This window comes from Lycium barbarum, chromosome 8, assembly GCF_019175385.1.
Source record: "Lycium barbarum isolate Lr01 chromosome 8, ASM1917538v2, whole genome shotgun sequence".
In the NCBI taxonomy this organism is placed as follows: domain Eukaryota; kingdom Viridiplantae; phylum Streptophyta; class Magnoliopsida; order Solanales; family Solanaceae; genus Lycium; species Lycium barbarum.
The window spans coordinates 48861172-48882935 of record NC_083344.1 but is presented as its reverse complement, the minus strand read 5'-3'; the positions used below and the strand labels follow the sequence as shown (position 1 = coordinate 48882935).

At 40.4% G+C, this 21764-nt stretch overlaps 1 protein-coding gene across 1 annotated transcript in view; it reads left to right on the top strand.

The window, feature by feature from the left end:
* The window catches only part of LOC132607815 (uncharacterized), a 40957-nt gene extending 22464 nt beyond the window's left edge, over nt 1–18493 (top strand). Inside the window, exons 7-9 of the mRNA XM_060321894.1 lie at nt 16698–17837; nt 18266–18324; nt 18464–18493. Coding sequence (XP_060177877.1) covers nt 16698–17837; nt 18266–18324; nt 18464–18493 — 1229 coding nt within the window. The remainder of the gene's footprint in view (nt 1–16697; nt 17838–18265; nt 18325–18463) is intronic.
* The last annotated feature ends 3271 nt before the right edge of the window (nt 18494–21764 follow it).

Below are 21764 nucleotides of genomic sequence, written 5' to 3'. Positions count from 1 at the left end.
AAAAAAATGATTTTCTTATGATATAAGTATTAATTTGATAAAAGAATGTTTAATAAGTATGATGAGTAGTAGAACGAATGGTGCTCGGTGGTTAGCCCCGGGTACCCGTCATGGCCCCTAGTCGGGTCGTGACAGAGGTACGCCATTTACTACTTTTCTAGCAGATGTTTCTAGAAGGATTTGGGACTAGAGTGAAATTGAGTACTGCCTTTCATCCTCAAACTGACGGGCAGGCAGAGAGAACTATTCAAACTTTGGAAGATATGTTGCGTGCTTGTGCAATCGATTTTGGAGGAAGTTGGGATGAACACCGACCTCTGGTGGAATTCGCTTACAACAATAGCGATCAGGCGAGTATTCAGATGGCTTCTTATGAGGCTTTTTATGGGAGGCGTTATCGGTCTCCAATTGGTTGGTTTGAACCAACAGAAGTAGAGTTGTTGGGTCCCGATTCAGTTCATGAGGTGATTGAAAAGGTAAATCTTATTATGCAGCGACTGAATACCGCTAAGAGTAGACAAAAGTCTTATACGGACATGAGGCGTAGGAAATTGGAATTTGTTGTAGGTGACAAGGTTTTCTTGAAAGTGACACCTATGAAGGGGGTAATGCATTTTGGCAGAAAGGGCAACCTTAGTCCTCGCTATATTGGTCCTTACGAGATTTCAAAAATAGTTAGGAAGGTAGCTTACGAGTTGAGATTACCGGCTGAGATGTCCATGTTTCATTCGGTGTTTCACATTTCGATGTTGAGATTGTACAAACCTGATCCTTCCCATGTGTTGCACCGTGAAGATATTGAAATTGATGAAGCTCTGTCATATGAAGAAGAAACAGCTCGAATTTTAGATCGCCAAGTTAGACGGTTGAGAACAAAGGATGTTGCATCGGTTAAAGTTTTATGGCGAAACCATAATACTGAGGAAGCTACTTGGGAAGCAGAGGAGGACATGAAGAAGAGATATCCTCACATGTTTAATATGGAAGGTGTGAGCTAGCGTATTAAATCCTTCATAGATAAATCATTGTATTGTTTGAAACAACTTGTGGTTTAGTGAATTCTTTCTAGGCCACGATTCTCATTCGAGGACGAATGATCTTAATGGGGGGAAAATGTAACACTGTGTCAATTTGAGTCACGTGTGAATGTATTAAATGAAAATTAATGTGACAATTTAGGCATATGAAGTCCTATCGATATAAGTTTGGCTGGAAATAGTTGATTTAAGATCAATACCAAATAATGAAGTTCGTAAGAGTTCTCAAGCTCGTCTAAATTTCAGTAGGTCTGAATTCTAAGCCAGTTTTGTGAAAATTGGTAGAGAATTTGTTAAAATTTCGTCAATGAAATTTTTAGATATTTAAAATACCTTTCCAACGGCAGGTTGCCCAGCTCCAACATAGCTCTTTGCTAGGAGTTATGCCCATTTTACAGAGCATCATCTGTGTAGTGCGAAAACTAGGCGTGTGCGGAGTCCTTGGCGGTGCCCCAGGCAAAATTTACAGGAAACTCAAAAGTTTGATGTCGTCGAAATGGATACAATGTGTGCGCCGCCCTGGGTGACGCACACTAGGCCATTTTATGCCTAAAGCGACTTTTCCTAAAATTTATAAAAGCCTAACTTCATTATATTCATTCCCACTTCTTTTTGATCGACCTTTTGAGAGGAACAACCCTAGGGTTTCCCCAAAACATATGAGGTAAGTTCTTGACCAATTCCCATCATTACCTCATCAATCTAACATCAAATTAAACACTAGTTCATCCTCCACAAACCCTAGATTCTTGAAACCCAAGAAAGAAAAGAAGAAAGGGACGTTTGGAAGAAGTTAATATTCCTTCAATAAGGTATGATCCCTGAATTTTGTGATATTATTGAAAGGGTTTAGACTAGTGTAGGTTGTCCTATGAGATTAGAGTCCATGATTGATTTATGAAGTGGTGAAGAACACGTTGTAGTCATAATAACCCTAGCTTTCGTTGGTAAGAAGGGTTTATGGGTGGATATAGGTTTGAGTTCTAATCTCTCCTATCTAAAAATATTGTAGAATAATTGTTGGATTGTGGGAAGTATTCTTGAGAGGGAATTAAGGTATGTTTCTTTTGAACATACTCTTTCGATCGGTTTTGATGAACTCATGGGTTATGATTTGCATGTCACTTTTTGGAAACTTGTTTTGGATGTATATCTTTTTCTTTTAAGGTTCTTTATTGAATAAAAAGGTGAAATTTTTAGGCTTTTGAACTCTATTCCTTGCCTTGATTATGGTTGGTGTGCATGAGGGGGAAAACCCATACTAAACCTTAGTTGTTTATATGTATATGAAATCATAATCGTTTTTCCTCGAGAAGAGATAATCAATAATGATGGATAAGGATTGGTATTAATGTTTTCATGATGAATTATGACATTGAGATCTTGGTTAAAGAAGTGTGAACGTTTTCAGGACATTCATTGAAATGATTTATCTTTACGATATGGCATACTAAACTTTAATGCTAATTGATGGTGTGACATACTTTGAGACAAATTGTGAATCGGCTTCTATGCTATGAACTTTGTTGTTGTGTTTGGCCTAGCTACTCGGGAGGAAGGGTAGCCACTATGGATCCTAGTGTGGTAATTGCCTAGCCATTCGGGAGGAAGAGTGGCCACTATCGAGTTCGCTACCCGGAGTGCGGTTAATGCCTAGCAATTCAGGAGGAAGGATAGCCACCGAGAATTCCATATTCCGGTGTGGTGCGCTGTGACAAGGGAACCTCTGCGGTCACCCCTTCGATGTGCTTGATTCTTGGGCCTGTATTGGCATGTGTGATATTCTTAATCTTTCATGGCACTGTTGTTGACAATCTTGATAAATTGTAAAAGGCATATTTGAAAGTTGTAATTGACAAGAGGCTTTCAAATCGGTTTTGATAATGCTTATTGAGATACACCAATTGAATAACTGTTTTTACACTGATTTCATATGGTTTTCAGAACTGACTTCTTTATGTATTATTGGACCTTATTTTCATATTACTTGTCGTCCCCGAGGCACTCACTGAGTAAGAAGTACTCAGCCATACCATTGTTGTTTTTATGGTATGTTAGGTAACGTTGAAGAGCAGGTTCTTGATACTCCAGGCATTTAGGAAAGACTTGCGGTTGCTGCTGATCTGGTGAGCCCACACATTCATTCGTGGGACACCCTATTTATTTAATTCCATTTATTTATATTAGTTTCCGGGCTGCGTCCCGATAAGTTAGACATTTATTCCTTATTCTTAGAAGCTCCTTAGTATACATTCGAATGTGGGTAGAAGAAGAGTTGTTGTTTAACTCTTTCGGGCACACTATCATGTTTTGGTTGAATTATTTAAATTATGAAGACTTCCGCTGATTTAATTCATATATTCATGATTTGTTACATTTATTTTATAAACTATTGGAGGTAAATATTGAACCTGGCGGGTTCAAGTGTTATTATTGTGTCGTTTAGGTTCTTCCGATATTGTTCAAATAATTATTTATGTTGTGTATACATATATATTTTGGGCACGACGGGGTCCTGTCCCGTCCAAATGTCTAGTACTCTAGTAGAGGCTCGTAGATACGTATGTGTGGGTAGTATGGTCTCACGATATCCTTACTGTATGTATATCATTTTGATAGCCGAAGAGCTTATGTATCAAAGTGAAAATGGTTTTCTTATGATTATAAGCATGAGAATATTGAATGGACGCAGGGTGAGTACGATGAGTAATAGAATGAGTGGTGCTCGGTGGTTAGCTCCGGGTACCCGTGATGGCCCTTAGTTGGGTCGTGATAAAAGTGGTATCAGAGCAGTTCAGTCCTAGGAAGTGTCTACGAGCCGTGTGTAGTAGAGTCTTGTTTATGGTGTGTTGTGCGCCACATTCATAAACAGGAGGCTACAGGGCATTTAGGAAACATGACCGTTCTTCTTCTTATGAAATCGTGTGATAGAGCCGTGTTATAAGATTTTCTCTTCCTTAACAGTGTGTTATGATTTTAGAAATGCCGGTAAAGAGAAAAGCTACAGCCGCCCAAAAGGGCAAGACTACGATAGAAAGACGGGTAGAAAGGGAGCCGCCGACAAATATGGAAGAGGGTGAATCATATAATGAGGCCCCATCTAATACTTCTCCCACTCCGGCTGTTTTAGAAGAACAAGAGGGGGCTTCGGTTTCTGCTCCTATGCCAACAGTTCCTCCACCGGCTGCTTCGAGTCAACAAATGACCGAAGTTATCCATTTATTGATATAGTTAGTTGCTGCCCAGGTACAGCGGCAGAGTTCGGGTCCAAGTGGCAGGGCAGTTAGTATTAGAGCCCGTGATTTCATGAGTTTGAATCCTCTGAAGTTCTTCGGGTCAAAGCCAGATGAAGACCTCCAAAGGTTTTATTGATGAAATGCTGAGAACATTGAAGATTATTCATGCCTTCGAGACTGAATCTGTGGAGTTGTCATCTTATAGACTCCGAGATGTGGCGGTACTTTGGTATAATAATTGGATATCTCCAAGAAAAGAGAATGCGCCTCCTCCAATTTGGCAAGAATTTGTAGATGCCTTCATCTGCCACTGTGTACCACCCGAGATCCGTCGAGCTAGACCGGATAGATTCTTAAAATTGAAGCAAGGAAGTATGAGTGCCCGGAAGTATAGTCTCTAGTTTAATTCATTGGCTAGATATGCTCCGACTATGGTAGCCGATGATACAATATTCCATACGAAAATGAAGAAAAAAGGACAAGAAACATAAAGGATAGATAATTTGACACAACTAAAGACCCAAATTAGCAACCAAAGTTCTTGAATTAACTTGACCTCTAATTTAGGAACTAAAGAGCACCAAACTCTTAGGATGACCAATAGGGATTTGATACCCTAATAACCAATCCTCTCACAAGATTCACAATCTCTAGCTTAGCAAGCTCTCAACACTCCAAAGAGTTCACAATTTCAAGACATCAATATTCAACATAGACTAAGTCTTCCAAATGAAATAGACTACTACTTATACTAAGGTTCAAAAGAAGACAACTACACTATTACACTTTTACCCTTAATGAAGTAAGGGCCTTGTTTGGGTGTCTTCTTTTGGGAACAAAACTTGAATTTGCAAATCTTCAAGTAATAGTCACATTGAAAGTATGACCATGTTCCAACCTCTTCTCCAAACCATCCTCCCATGCTATCATGAACACTTGCAATCCCCGGAAAGGTGTTAGAGTGTATTCAAGTATGTCCCTCCTCATGAACAATGCTTGCATAGCTTGAAGTTCCCTCGCTTGGCTCCTTGTAAAAGGTCTTGATGCCATTCGAGTTGTATCATTCTCCCCTTCTTGAAGAGAATTTGTCCTCAAATTTAAGGGATCAACATCTTGCACCACCATAGGAGAGAGATCACACACATTGAAGGTGTTATGAACTTGGTATTCGGGTGGAAGATCAATTTTGTATGCATTATCATTGAGTCGTTCAAGTACTTCAAATGGACCATCTCCTCTAGGCATCAACTTGGTCTTTCTTTTGTTGGGAAACCTCTCCTTTCGGAAATGTACCCAAACCCAATCACCCGGTTCAAGCACAACTCGTTTGCGGCCCTTGTTTGCTCTCTTGGCCGTTTCTTGATTCTTTTTCTCAAGGTGAAGCCTCACCTTCTCATGCAACTTCTTCATGGCCTCGGCTCGTTTGTTTCCATCTAAACTCAACACAACATCTTGAGATAAAGGGGTTAGATCTAAAGGGGTTAGGGGGTTAAAACCATAAACGACTTCAAAAGGTGACATGCCAATAGTGCTATGAATGACTCTATTGTAAGCAAATTCAACCAAAGGCAATTGATCTTCCCAAGATGTTAATTTTCCTTTAACCCCACCCTAAGCATAGAACCCAAGGTCCTATTGACAACTTCGGTTTGGCCATCGGTTTGTGGGTGACAAGAGGTAGAAAACAACAATTTAGTACCAAGTCGTCCCCACAATTCTTTCCAAAAGTGGCTAAGGAATTTTGGATCCCTATCGCTCACAATGGTTTTGGGAATACCATGCAACTTTACCACATGTTCAACAAACAAAGAGGCAACATGAGGAGCATCATCAACTTTATGACAAGCAATGAAATGAGCCATTTTAGAAAATCGATCAACCACAACAAAGATGCTATCTTTACCCCTTTTGGTTCTAGGCAAACCCAACACAAAATCCATTGAAATATCAACCCAAGGTTGTTGAGGGGTGGGGAGAGGGGTATACAAACCATGGGGAAGGAGTCTAGACTTGGCGCCGCGACATTCAATGCATTGGCCACAAATCTTAGCCACATCCCTCCGCATATGAGGCCAATAAAATTGTTCCTCAAGAATCCCCAAAGTCTTATCAATCCCAAAATGTCCCATCAATCCCCCATTATGTGCCTCTCTCACAAATAACTCCCTCCAAGAGCTCATGGGCACACATAGTCGCTTGTTCTTGAACAAGAAACCATCAAACTTGGAATAGGAAGTAGAAGACCTATCCCTAATCCACCTCTCCCTTTCCCATTCTTCGCAATCTAGAAAGATTTTAGCAAAGACGGGGTCCTCGGGATACAATGTCTTCAAGCTTTCAAAACCCATCAATTTGGAAGACAAGGTATTAATCAAAACATGTTTCCTTGATAGGGCATCCGCCACTACATTCTCCTTTCCCTTTTTGTATTGGATTACATAAGGGAAGGTTTCAAGGAATTCAACCCATTTGGCATGCCTTTTGTTCAACTTACCTTGGGCCTTAAGATGCTTTAAGGACTCATGGTCGGTCCGAATTACAAACTCTTTAGGCCACAAGTAGTGTTGCCAATTTCCCAAAGCACGAATCAAGGCATACAACTCAAGATCATAGGTAGTGTAATTCAAAGTCGCTCCCTTGAGTTTTTCACTAAAATAGGCTATGGGCTTTTGGTCTTGCATTAAAACAGCTCCAATACCCACTTTGCTTGCATCACATTCAATCTCAAATATTTTGTCAAAGTCGGGTAATTGCAACAATGGTGCGGAGCTAAGCATTTGTTTCAAAGTTTCAAAGGCTAATGCTTGCTCCACACCCCAAGAAAAAGGTTTGTCCTTTCGGATTACCTCGGTCAAAGGAGCGGCTATGGTACTAAATCCTTTAACAAAACGCCTATAGAAACTAGCCAAGCCATGAAAGCTTCTTACATCTCCAATGGATTTTGGAGTGGGCCAATTTCTTATGGCTTCTACTTTGGATTCATCAACCTCAACCCCCCTTGAGCTCACGACAAATCCCAAGAAAACAACTTCATCCACACAAAAGGAACATTTATCAACATTGGCATAAAGTTGTTCTTGTCTAAGCACTTCAAACACACATTTCAAATGACTAACATGCTCATCCATGGTTTTGCTATACACCAAAATATCATCAAAATAAACAACCACGAATTTGCCAATAAAAGGTTTCATCACATGATTCATCAATCGCATGAAAGTACTAGGAGCGTTAGTGAGACCAAAAGGCATCACCAACCATTCATATAGACCAAACTTGGTCTTGAATGCGGTTTTCCACTCATCTCCGGGTTTCATCCGGATTTGATGATACCCACTCCTAAGATCTACCTTAGAGAATATGCATGAACCATTCAACTCATCAAGCATGTCATCAAGACGGGGTATGGGATGGCGATACTTTACCGTTATCTTGTTGATGGCCCGACAATCAACACACATGCGCCATGATCCATCTTTCTTTGGCACCAAGATCACGGGCACAGCACAAGGACTCATGCTTTCTCTCACAACTCCCTTTTCAAGGAGCTCATCCACTTGCCTTTGAAGCTCCTTAGTGTCATCCGGGTTAGCTCTATAAGCTGGCTTGTTTGGCAATTGAGACCCCGGAACAAAGTCAATTTGGTGTTCAATTCCCCTCAAGGGTGGTAACCCATTTGGGAGTTCCGTTGGGAACACATCATCAAATTCCTGCAAAAGAGAAGAAATAGAGCTAGGAAAAGAAGGGGTTAGTTCATTAGTGTGCAATGCATAGTCCCTATGCATGAGGAGAATCACCAGGTGACGCTCCCCCAATTCCTCCCTAATTTCCCCACAATTCGCCAAAAGCGACACCTTAGTTTTTCCTCTAAGCTCCCCTTTCTTTCCACTCAACTCTTGAGAACTACTCTCCTCTACTCCCTCGTCCCCCACATTCTTCTTTTGCAATGCACCATGTCCCTTCTCCTTTAACTCCCTCATTTTGTTATAGATCTCACCCACTTGGGAGGGGGTCATGGGATTCAAGACATGTTTGGCACCATTGTGGCCAAGGGTGTATTGGTTAGTTCGCCCATTATGGTTGACGGACCTATCATATTGCCATGGTCGGCCAAGTAGAAGATGACACGCTTGCATGGGAACAACATCACACAACACCTCATCATGATACTTCCCAACCGCGAATTTGATGATAGCTCGTCTAGTCACCTTCAATTCACCACATTCATTGAGCCATTGAAGTTTGTAAGGGTTTTCATGGCGGGTGGTGGGAAGTTTCAAGAAATCAACAAGGGTGGTACTAGCAACATTGGCACAACTCCCACTATCAATGATCATGATGCTAGTGTTTTGGTTAACGATGCACTTGGAATGGAAGAGATTTTCCCGTTGACTTGGGTCATCCATTGCTTTACTTATCATGGTTCGTCGCACCACATATAGAGGTACAATAGGCTCATCATCACCTTCAACACCATCCCCTTCACTATCATGATGTTCATCCTCATGATTGCCCTCTTCATCCCCTTCCTCACATTCTTCCTCATCCTCACTATAAGTGTCTTTCAAAATAAACGCTCTACGATTAGGGCACTCACTTGCTCTATGACCGAAGCCATGACATTTAAAGCATTGAATAGGAGTTTTCGTACCTCCTTCTTTTGGAGCAAACTTCGTAGGTTGCTTGTCAACTTGCTTCTCAACTTGAGAATTCTTCACAAATGGTTTCTTGGCTTCTTGCATGGGGCCCTTATTCTTTTGCCAATTGGAGGAGAAAGCTCCTCGTTCTTTGTTATGGTTCCATGAACTCACATAGGCCCCTTGATTTATTGATTTTGTCCTCCTTGAGACCCTCCTCTATTTCAATAGCCGCTTGAAGGGTTTCTTCAATGCTCCCATAGTTGTGGAGTCTCATTTGGGAGACAATGTCACCATTTAACCCGGCTCGGAACCGAGTCATAGCATTTAACTCATCCTCGTCAAAGTCAATTCTCATCTTGACAATTTGAAACTCATCATAGTATTCTTCCACACTCTTTTTGTTTTGCCTTAAGGTATACACCTTCTTGAGTTGTTCTTGTTTGTAGCGCTCGGTGACATACTTACGCCGCATGGCCTCCTTCAATTCATCCCAAGTAGGTGTGGGAGGGAGTCCAATAATTCTTCTTGCTTTCACTTGAGTTTCCCACCATGTGGAGGCATACCCCTCGAATTGAGCAATGGCGTAAGAAGCCTCTTTCACCTCGGACATGTCATTCGTCAAGAAGATTCTATCACAATGCATCACCCAATCAAGGAATGTATCGGGATCACTACTTCCTTTGAAGGTTGGGAGAGTAACCTTGATGGAATTGAGACTCGTGTCTCGCCCTCCGCCATAACCGTGATTCCTATTAAAATCTCCATCGTCGTCATAACCTTGATGGTCACGACCTTGGTACCCTTCACGAGCTTGGTACCCTCTTTGCCTACCCATGTGAGGGTTAGGACCATGCCTTCCCCCCCTTCCTCGATAACCTCCTTGTGCTTGCCCTCGTGGCCTCCAACCTTGGTCACCATAATGTTCGTGCTCAAGTAGAGCTTCCTCTATCCCTTCCTCATTTGGTTGTTGGATGTTTGGACGGTTTTGGGGTGGCATTGGTGCATTTGGGTGGGGGTCATTTAGGGGTGGGTCATTTGGATGTGGGTCATTTGGAGCTTGATCTTGTTGGAGTAGGTTGTTCCGTTGGCCTATGGGGATGTTGTTTGGTGGGGTAAGAGTCGTGTTTTGAGGAGTGTTTTGGGAAGTGGGGTTATATAGATGATGGAAGGTGCCGGGTGACACTGTAGGTGAAGTGCTTCGAGTAGCTCCACTTGTGCCACCTTGGTATTGCACTTGAGGCGAATATGAGACCTCCCTACTACCTCCTTCAATTGCTTCCACCCTACTTCCCAAGTTTTCCATTCGACCACCCATACTATCCACTTTATCGTTCAAGGCTTGTAAGGCTCTCATTACATCAACAAGTGTGAGTTCCCCGGTGGGAACTCGAGTTTCATCCTCCGTAGCCATGGTACCTATTAAGACACTCAACAAAGCAAGCAAACACGTTAGATTAGTAAAATCAACTCACAATCGCTCAAGTATGCGCACCTTTGATTGCCTCACAAATTGCTTCCGCCAAAGATTGTGTGCTTGTTAATGTTGACTAGTCACAAGGGTTCAAATTCTACTCTTGGTCGGAATAGATTCTTGTTATCAAAAAGAACGAGGATGACTCAATAAAACAAACGCACTTGAGCCAAGAAATGAACAACGAAGTAAAAAAAAGAGAAAAAGCACGAAAGAATTGGCACGAAAGAAATGCGGACACTAGAACTAGCAAACACAAGTAGGAACAACTACTAAATGGCTACTAGTTGAGAGACACAAGAAAATTGGAATGCAAAAATCGGGAAAATAACTAAATTTCGGGCCCGGGTAGGTGATAACTTGAAAACACGACCAGGAAGCCCCAATTGATCCAAGGTATCAGTTTGAAATAATGAAATTTTTTAAATTTCTATACTTTTTTTTTTTTTTTTTTTCCTACCAAAGGATTAGGGACACAATATCATCAACTAAGGATCAAGAAATTTTTGTTTTGAGAATTGAAATCAAAGAGAATTAAAGTTGGAAATAAAAAAAACCTGAAATGCGCCATATGCGACGGCTGTGCATCACATGCGACTCGCATGTGAAACATGCGATGGCGATGTGCGGTTCGCAGATGATGCAACCAAGGTATCAACTCTCTGTCACAAGATGCGACACCATGTGCGACTCGCATGTGCTACATGCGATGGTGAGATGCGTCTCGCATATGAGGCAGCCAAATTTCAACTTTCTGTCACAAGATGCGACATAACCTGCGACTCGCAGGTTCAACATGCGATTCGCATGTTGTGTCGCATGTGGGCCAACTCGATTTTTTTTTTTTTTTTTTTTCGCAAAAATCAGAAATATTTGACAACTTTTGGATCAAATGGCCCTTTGGAGAGCCTTCTTCCTTATGAAGATTTGAAGGTCTTCAAGAACACAAGAACACTTCAAAAATTCAACTACCCTCAAATCAACTCCTAATTGGCTCAAATTTCGGATTTAAGTTCTCTTTAATGTAGAGAACAAAGCCCAATAGGTTTCAACCTTCAACTTCACCTTCTTCAACAAGACCCACTTTCAAGTTCTTGAAGCTTTGAAGCTCAACAATGGTGGAACACAAACCCTAACCCCAAATTGACTTGAAATGGAAGATTTAGACTCTAGAAACACTAGGAAACTCTAATCTAACACTAGATTCAACAAAATCAACAAGAAAATTCGATTTTTTTTTTTTTTTTTTTTTTTTAATTTCGGATTTTTTTTTTGTTGAATCAAAACCCAAGATTAGATTTGGTAGAACAAATCTAAACTAAGCTCTGATACCAATTGATACAATATTCCATACGAAAATGAAGAAAAAAGGACAAGAAACATAAAGGATAGATAATTTGACACAACTAAAGACCCAAATTAGCAACCAAAGTTCTTGAATTAACTTGACCTCTAATTTAGGAACTAAAGAGCACCAAACTCTTAGGATGACCAATAGGGATTTGATACCCTAATAACCAATCCTCTCACAAGATTCACAATCTCTAGCTTAGCAAGCTCTCAACACTCAAAAGAGTTCACAATTTCAAGACATCAATATTCAACATAGACTAAGTCTTCCAAATGAAATAGACTACTACTTATACTAAGGTTCAAAAGAAGACAACTACACTATTACACTTTTACCCTTAATGAAGTAAGGGCCTTGTTTGGGTGTCTTCTTTTGGGAACAAAACTTGAATTTGCAAATCTTCAAGTAATAGTCACATTGAAAGTATGACCATGTTCCAACCTCTTCTCCAAACCATCCTCCCATGCTATCATGAACACTTGCAATCCCCGGAAAGGTGTTAGAGTGTATTCAAGTATGTCCCTCCTCATGAACAATGCTTGCATAGCTTGAAGTTCCCTCGCTTGGCTCCTTGTAAAAGGTCTTGATGCCATTCGAGTTGTATCAGCCGACATGGGAGATAGGGTGTAGGTTTGTGAGTGGCTTAGGGCCACTTTTATTTAAGGATTGTCTAACAGCTTCATTGCAAGATGGGATGGATATTTCCTGCATTCAGGCCTATGCCAAGATGGGTGAGCGTGATATTGATAGAGGCCAAACTAAGAGGGCCAGATCTATGGGTGCCGGTAGCGACTATAGAGGGGGATCGAGGCAGTCGTATTCTAAACACTCAGGCCAGTCGGCGACTAGTGCACCTCCTCAGTTTGCAGGAAGGAGATTTGATCACTCCACTCATTCAGGACAGGGTCAGAGTTTGAGTGCCTCAGGTTCTAAGTTTGGGGGTGATTATAGCCAGAGGAGACCACCAATACTACGATGTAGTCAGTGCGGTAAGTTACATTCTGGTCAGTGTCGCCGACGTTCAGATGCTTGCTATGCCTGTGGCCAGGTTGGACATATGATGCAAGATTTCTCATCGATGAGTGGTAGAGTCGGGTTTCAGCCCACAGGATCTACGGTTGGTTCTTTTTCTGTGTGCCTGACAGGGCAGACTCCCCAGATTCCAGCAGGTCGAGGTAGAGGCAGAGGGGGAGCATCCAGTTCAGGTGGTATCCAGCTCCGTATCTATGCTTTAGCCGGACAACAGGATTGTTATACTCCGTATTTTTATAGGTCGAGTTATTCGCAAAGGAGTCGACGCGAGTAAAAGATGGAACCCTTCCCGGACACGGAATAGGAACCCTTAATTTTTAATTTCTAAATTAGAATTAATTGTTTATAAATTTTATTTAGTGTAAAAAAATATTATCATTGGATATTAGGAACTAATTAATTGTGATTAGATTATTAAGTGGGAATTAGTAATTAATTAAAATTAATTATGCAAGTGGGCCCCACCCGATTTTTAATTAAAAAAAAAGAGTCATCAACTAGATGACACCTAGGGAGGCACGTGTGGGGCTTAGGGGCCTCACATATATAGCACAAAATGATGCCTTAAACATCATTCACCAAGTTGAACAAGAAAAGAAAAGGTTGAAGAAAAAAAATTTGAAGCTCTCGGCCAAGGCAAGGTTTGGCCGAGATTTGAGAAGGTGAGGGAGTGAAATTGAGATTGCAAATTGTTATACACATTCAAAAGGGTTACGACGTGAATTGATTCTTGGAGCCAAGTTGATTAAGGTAATATGATACAATTCGAGTGGCATCAAGACCTTTTACAAGGAGCCAAGCGAGGGAACTTCAAGCTATGCAAGCATTGTTCATGAGGAGGGACATACTTGAATACACTCTAGCACCTTCTCGGGGATTTCAAGTGTTCATGATAGCATGGAGGATGGTTTGGAGAAGAGGGTTGATGATGGTCATACTTGCAATGTGGCTATTACTTGAAGATTTGCAAATTCAAGCTTTGTTCCCAAAAGAAGACACCCAAACAAGGCCCTTACTTCATTAAGGGTAAAAGTGTAATAGTGTAGTTGTCTTCTTTTGAGCTAGTATAAGTAGTAGTTTCTTTCATTTAGAAGACTTAGACTATTTTGAATATTATTACTTGATATTTGGATATTGTAACTCTTGAGAGTTGAGTGATTGTTTAGCCTTGGATTGGGTGTTTTTGTTGAGAGGATAGGTTATTAGGGCCTCTTGGTCATCCTAAGAATTTGGTTGCTTCTTACTCTTAAATTTAGAGGTCTTAGTTTTCTATAACTTTGGTTGCTAAATTGAGTTTAAGTTGTGTCAAATTATCTATCTCTTTATTTTCTTGCATTTTCTTGTTGTTTTCGTTCTTAATATTGCATCAATTGGTATCAGAGCTTAGTTTAGGTTTGTTCCACCAAATCTAATCTTGGATTTTGATTCAACACAAAAAAAAAATCAAAATTAAAAAACAAAATCGAATTTTCTTGTTGATTTTGTTGAATCTAGTGTTAGATTAGAGTTTCTTAGTGTTTCTAGAGTCTAAATCTTCAATTTCGAGTCAATTTGGAGTTAGGGTTTGTGTTCCACCATTGTTGAGCTTCAAAACTTCAAGAACAAGGTTGGTGGGTTTGAAAAAGGAGAAAAATTGAGGGTTCAAGTTGATTGGGTTTGTTCTCTAGTTGATAAGGACTCTAAATCCGAAATTTGGAGGTATTTGGCTAAGGATTGTAGGATCTACCATTTTTGAAATTTGAAGCTTTGAAAACTTCAAGAACTTGAAAGTGGGTCTTGTTGAAGAAGGTGAAATTGAAGAGAACCTATTGGGCTTTGTTCTCTACATTAAAGAGAACTTAAATCTGAAATTTGAGCCAATTTGGAGTTGATTTGAGGGTAGTTGAATTTTTGAATTGTTCTTGTGAACTTGAAGATCTTCAAATCTTCATAAGGAAGAAGACTATCCAAAGGGCCATTTGATCCGAAAGTTGTCAAACAAAGTTGTGAAAAGTGTTATAAGACCCAAAAGAGGAAGATACCAGGTTTTGTGGGCAAAAAATAAAATAAAAATAAAAATAAAAAATATTAACGTCACAAAAGTTGGCCCTTATGCGACACTACATGCGACACATGCGAGTCGCATGTAGAACCTGCTAGTCGCAGGTGGTGTCGCACCTTGTGACAGAGAGTTGAACATTTTGGGGTGCATCATCTGCGAGACGCAGATCACCATCGCATGTAGAACCTGCTAGTCGCAGGTGGTGTCGCACCTTGTGACAGAGAGTTGAACATTTTGGGGTGCATCATCTGCGAGACGCAGATCACCATCGCATGTTGAACCTGCGAGTAGCATGTTCTGCACAGGTGGCGTATGTTGCGCATTTCAGGTTGTTTCAACTCTAATTCTCTTTGATTCCATTCCTAATCCTTTTCTTTGATTCTTACAACTAATTAGCCACTAGTAATCGACCTTATTAGTTACTAATTAGTTCTTGAGTCCACATTTCTTTCGTGCCATTTCTTTCGTGCTTTTCTTAGTTTGTGCTTCGTCGTTAATTTCTTGGTTCAAGTCCGTTAGATTTAATTGAGTCGTCCGTCTTTCTTAGCCTAACAAGAATCTATTCTGACCAAGAGTAGAATTTGAATCCTTGTGACTAGTCGGCATTAACAAGCACACAATCTTTGGCGGAAGCAATTTTGTGAGGCAATTAAAGGTGCGCATACTTGAGCGATTGTGAGTTGTTTTTACTAATCTAACGTGTTTGCTTGTTTTGTTGAGTGTCTTAATAGGTACCATGGCTACGGAGAGGGAAACACAAGTTCCCACCGGGGAACTCACACTAGTTGATGTAATGAGGGCCTTACAAGCCTTGAACGATACAGTGGATAGTATGGGTGGTCGAATGGAAAACTTGGGAAGTAGGGTGGAAGCAATTGAAGGAGGTAGTAGGGAGGTCTCGTATTCGCCCCGAGTGCAATACCAAGGTGGCACAAGTGGAGCTACTCGAAGCACTTCACTTACATTGTCACCCGGCACCTTCCATCATCCATATAACCTCACTCCCCAAAACACTCCCCAAAACTGATAGCAGCCATGGAAGCTCAACTCCATTGAAGGACAAGGAAATGTTATGTCAAGATCAACGGGCTTCAATTAGCAATTAAAAAAATTGTCTTGTGATGGCAGAAGACCTCCAGCCCTATTCAGATTTTTTTCCTCAAGTCTTACACCTATTTTGCTACTGTAGCACGTGAAACTCTCTAAGTTTTCTTTACTTATTCTTGATTTCTTCAATCCTTTATCTTGTGATTTGTTGACTTTAAATTATTGGGAAACCCATTGTGGTTGTTATCTCTTGAAAATCCCATTAGTTTTAAAGACTCTTTGACTAAAACTCATCAAGGAACTCAAAAGTCACATTGAGGAGTGCAAGATCATTACAATACATTTGTATCCAAACTCATTGATATGTTCTAAATCTTTTCTTGAAAGTGTTTATTTCTTGCATTTGGTTTTCTTTATGTTCTCTTACTAGATACTTGAAGTATTTGTCCATACTTAGAGTTGTCTAGTAATTTTGTGTCTATTTCTTTGTTTCGTGCTAATTTGTTCCGTGTTTTTCTCTCTCTCTATTTTCATTGTGTATTTCTTGTTTCCTGTCAGTTTAAGTTTTTGTTGTCCTTTTCTTTGTTTGATATAAACTCCATTCTTGAACCCAGCTTTGGAACTTACTTTGAGGTAAACAAGTTGCTGGTTTATTGAAGAACTTCGAGGAGCAGCCCTTGAGTGGTAAAAGGCGAGAGTGGTGAGATTCTTTGAGGGTAAAAGCCTACTTGTGTGATACACGAGTGTTGAGAGTCACTACTTGAGTGATGTAAGGGTGTGATGCTTTTGGTGAGGTCCTTTTGCTTCTAACAATTTTTTGTTTGTAATTAAGCAATTTGCAGGTCTTTGGGAGGTTGTGGCTACATCCATGGATACCAAAAGAAAGGAAGAAGATAAAATATTAAAAGAAAGAGATGAAAATGACTTTTACTGGTTACGAAAACTCTATGAAGCAATGAAGAAAGCAAATGATGAGTGGGATGAAAGAAAGAAGAAACAACATAATTCCAAAAAAACATCTTCAAACTATCCTTCATCTAATGAGGGGGAGTTGAAGCACAAGGCGTATGAAAAGAAGGACCAAAGGGACACATCAAGTGCTTGTAGAAAATCAAAAATCAGAGTTGATGTTAGAAGTCCTCCAAAAGATAGTAGAGGAATTCTTGGCAAGTATGTGGGTGCTTATGATACTTCAAATAACATATTCTTCCAAGGAAAGCAAGGGAGTGTTTCTTCATCAGTTGGATCCTTTTTCAATTCAAATAAAAGTGAGGATGAGCGACAAAAGAAAGAGAGAAGTAAGGGTGAGAAACTTGACAACTCAAGAGAGGAAAAAGTAGAGGAAGTGATGAATGAAGAGAGTGAGTTGTCAAGAACTGGAAATGAGTGGACAGAATCGAGTGAAGTGCGTTTGGGAGGTAAAATAGAGGGTGAACAAAAGCACTTGAGAGATGATAGAAAAGAAGTGCTTAAAAGAAAAGAGTGCATAAGTGTGAAAGGATCTTGTTCAAGCTCTAACCTTTTAACTCATTCTTTTTCTAGTATTTGTGCTCCAAATGTGCAGGTTGTTGAAGAAGAACCCATTGAAGTGTTGGAACAACAATTGAAGGAAGAATCTAGCTTCAAATGGGATTTGAAAGTAGCAAAGGCTGATGATTTGTGGAAACAATTGCAAGTAGAAGACAAAGTTGAGCTTGATGATCTCATGTGGTATGACCTTATCGATGATCTATTTGTAGATGCAAACAAAACTGAACTTGTACCACAATTTGTTGAATCAAGGGTTTTAGGTGAAGATATAACTCAAATTGAGAGTGAACATAACTTTTTTTGTTGTTCTTCTCACGTGAGCAGTCTGCCACAATGTGGTGAACGTGGGAAACGAGATAATCTTTTATCTCCTTTCATGCAGAACATTGAGGATGAACTTTGTGTAAAGGATGATGACAGCTCACTTGAAGAAGACAATCTCATGGGTCAAGGTTTTAAAGTGTGGGATAACCCATTGTGGGATGATACTAAACATGAGTTTACTGTACATTTTTGTCCACTTTGGGATTCCAATGAAGGAAGCAAAGGTGATGAAGTTTCCAATGAAGACAATAGACACATGAAGCTTTTGGTGCCGTAGATATTGAGAAAGTTGAGCTAGGTGCAGAATGTAGTAGCTCAAGTGTGGAAAAGGACAAGTGCTCACATGTTTTCAACTTCACAATATCTTTATCTTGTTTTCTAGATCCTTATTTGCAGGTTCATTCCAAGCCACTTCACAAGAAAATAACTTTTGATCCATATCATGACCATGGTATATTGAATGGTGAGGTTAAGTTGTTTAGAAAGAGCAAATATGGTATGTTTTCTTGGTATTCATATGCTTTTGGTCTGGCTAATGATCCTCTACTGTTTAAAGAGCTAATGAATTGTGTTTTTAGTTCTTGTGTTGGAAATTACATTGTTCTATTAGATGATGTAATGCTTGGATATTTAAAAGGGGTGTTTGTGCATAAAAATAATAAGTGGATTAAACCGCATGGTCACTACCTTGTGTTACTCATACCAAGTGGTTGTTGTGTTTTTCTACTTATTGTGATTATCATGTTGGTTGCAGGAAAATATCAAGATTCAAGGACAAGAATAATCTTTAAGAGAGGAAGAATGATAGCAACCATGAAGGCTCAAATGCATTAAATAGAAAATAAGGTCACCACCAAGATTCGAGACGAATCTTCTTTAAGAGGGGGAGAATGATAGCAGCCATGGAAGCTCAACTCCATTGAAGGACAAGGAAATGTTATGTCAAGATCAACGGGCTTCAATTAGCAATTAAAAAAATTGTCTTGTGATGGCAGAAGAGCTCCAGCCCTATTCAGATTTTTTTCCTCAAGTCTTACACCTATTTGGAGGCCCAAATTAAAGTCCAAAGTGAGATGAAATGAGGCCCAAATCAGCCCCAAAAGAAGAAGTTTCCAGCAGCCCAAAATTAGCCCAAATATTATTATTTTCAAGAATAAATATTTAATTGTTGTTTTAATCTATGTTGACTTGCATTGGTCCAAGTGTGGGTAGTCTTCTAGGTTGTTTTAATCTATGTTGACTGCCTTGGTCCAAGTGTGGGAAGTCTTCTATGCTTCTAGGGAAGATAATTCCCATTTATTTCTATTTTGACTAGTTCCTTCCTTTACAACTATATATAGGGGTGATTGTCATTCATTGTAAGTCAGATTTTGAAGAATATATTATATTGAGAGTTCTTTTGAACCTTTGTGGCATTACTTTAGGATTTATCTTTCAACCTAACTAGTTCCTAGTTCAAGGTAGTAAGATAATTTCTTCCTTGATATCTTTGATTTCTTTTTGGTATTCTTTCGAAGGCGGTTAGTTCTAAATACTAATTGTTGTCTTAAGTTACTCACAAAGCGGTCAGGATCCTAATCTACTGTTTTTGATTTGTTATCTCTAGTAAAGGCGTTAGATTTCTTCCTATAAATCTATACATTGTTACTTGGATCTTGTCAAGACTTTAGAACTAACGTTCTTGGAAATTCGTGGATTGTTCCTTCGAATTTCCCATATCTTTTATTTTCTAGTTTTTAGATTCTTTTCTATATTTGCTTCCGCACTTCTTATATTTTAATTATAAATTTGGGATCTCCCTAACCTCGTTGTTATCAAAAACACCCCTCAAAACACGACTCTCACCCCACCAAACAACATTCCCCTAGGCCAATGGAACAACCCACCCCAACAAGATCAAACTCCAAATGACCCACCCCTAAATGACCCACACCCAAATGCTCCAATGCCACCCCAAAACCGTCCAGACATCCAACAACCAAATGAGGAAGAGATAGAGGAAGCTATACTTGAGCACGAACGTTATGGTGACCAAGGTTGGAGGCCACGAGGGCAAGCACAAGGAGGTTATCGGGGAAGGGGTGGAAGGCATGGTCCTAACCCTCACATGGGTAGGCAGAAAGGGTACCTAGCTCGTGAAAGGTACCAAGGTCGTGACCATCAAGGTTATGACGACGATGAAGATTTTAATAGGAATCACGGTTATGGCGGAGGGCGAGACACGAGTCTCAATTCCATCAAGGTTACTCTCCCAACCTTCAAAGGAAGTAGTGATCCCGATACATTCCTTGATTGGGTGATGCATTGTAATAGAATATTCTTGACAAATGACATGTCCGAGGTGAAAAAGGCTTCTTACGCCATTGCTCAATTCGAAGGGTATGCCTCCACATGGTGGGAAACTCAAATGAAAGCAAGAAGAATTATTGGACTCCCGCCCACACCTACTTGGGATGAATTGAAGGAGGCCATGCGGCGTAAGTATGTCATCGAACGCTACAAACAAGAACAACTCAAGAAGGTGTATACCTTAAGGCAAAACAAAAAGAGCGTGGAAGAATACTATGATGAGTTCCAAATTGTCAAGATGAGAATCGACTTTGATGAGGATGAGTTAAATGCTATGACTCGGTTCCGAGCCGGGTTAAATGGTTACATTGTCTCCCAAATGAGACTCCACAACTATGGGAGCATTGAAGAAACCCTTCAAGCGGCTATCGAAATAGAAGATGACCTCAAGGAGGAAAAAATCAATAAATCAAGGGGCTATGTGAGTTCATGGAACCATAACAAAGAACGAGGAGCCTTCTCCTTCAATTGGAAAAAGAATAAGGGCCCCATGCAAGAAGCCAAGAAACCATTTGTGAAGAATTCTCAAGTTGAGAAGCAAGTTGACAAACAACCTCTGAAGTTTGCTCCAAATGAAGGAGGTACGAAAACTCCTATTCAATGTTTCAAATGTCATGGCTTCGGTCATAGAGCAAGCGAGTGCCCTAATCGTAGAGCGTTTATTTTGAGAGACACTTATAGTGAGGATGAGGAAGAATGTGAGGAAGGGGATGATGAGGGCAATCATAAGAATGAACTTCATGATAGTGAAGGGGATGGAGTTGAAGGTGATGATGAGCCTATTGTACCTCTCTATGTGGTGCGACGGACCATGATAAGCAAAGCAATGGATGACCCAAGTTAACGGGAAAATCTCTTCCATTCCAAGTGCATCATTAACCAAAACACTAGCATCATGATCATTGATAGTGGGAGTTGTGCCAATGTTTCTAGTACCACCCTTGTTGATTTCTTGAAACTTCCCACCACCCGCCATGAAAAACCCTTACAAGCTTCAATGGCTCAATGAATGTGGTGAATTGAAGGTGACTAGGCAAGCTCTCATCAAATTCGCGGTTGGGAAGTATCACGATGAGGTGTTATGTGATGTTGTTCCCATGCAAGCGTGTCATCTTCTACTTGGCCGACCATGGCAATATGATAGGTCCGTCAACCATAATGGGAGAACTAACCAATACACCCTTGTCCACAATGGTGTCAAACATGTCTTGAATCCCATGACCCCCTCCCAAGTGGGTGAGATCTATAACAAAATGAGGGAGTTAAAGGAGAAGGGTCATGTTGCATTGCAAAAGAAGAATGTGGGGAACGAGGGAGTAGAGGAGAGTAGTTCTCAAGAGGTGAGTGTAAAGAAAGGAGAGCTTAGAGGAAAACTCAAGGTGTCGCTTTTGGCGAATAGTGGGGAAATTAGGGAGGAATTGGGGGAGCGTCAACCGATGATTCTCCTCATGCATAGGGACTATGCATTGCACACTAATGAACTAACCCCTTCTTTTCCTAGTTCTATTTCTTCTCTTTTGCAGGAATTTGATGATGTGTTCCTAACGGATCTCCCAAAGGGGTTACCACCCTTGAGGGGAATTGAACACCAAATTGACTTTGTCCCGGGGTCTCAATTACCAAAAAAACCGGCTTATAGAGCCAACCCGGATGACACTAAGGAGCTTCAAAGACAAGTGGATGAGCTCCTTGAAAAGGGAGTTGTG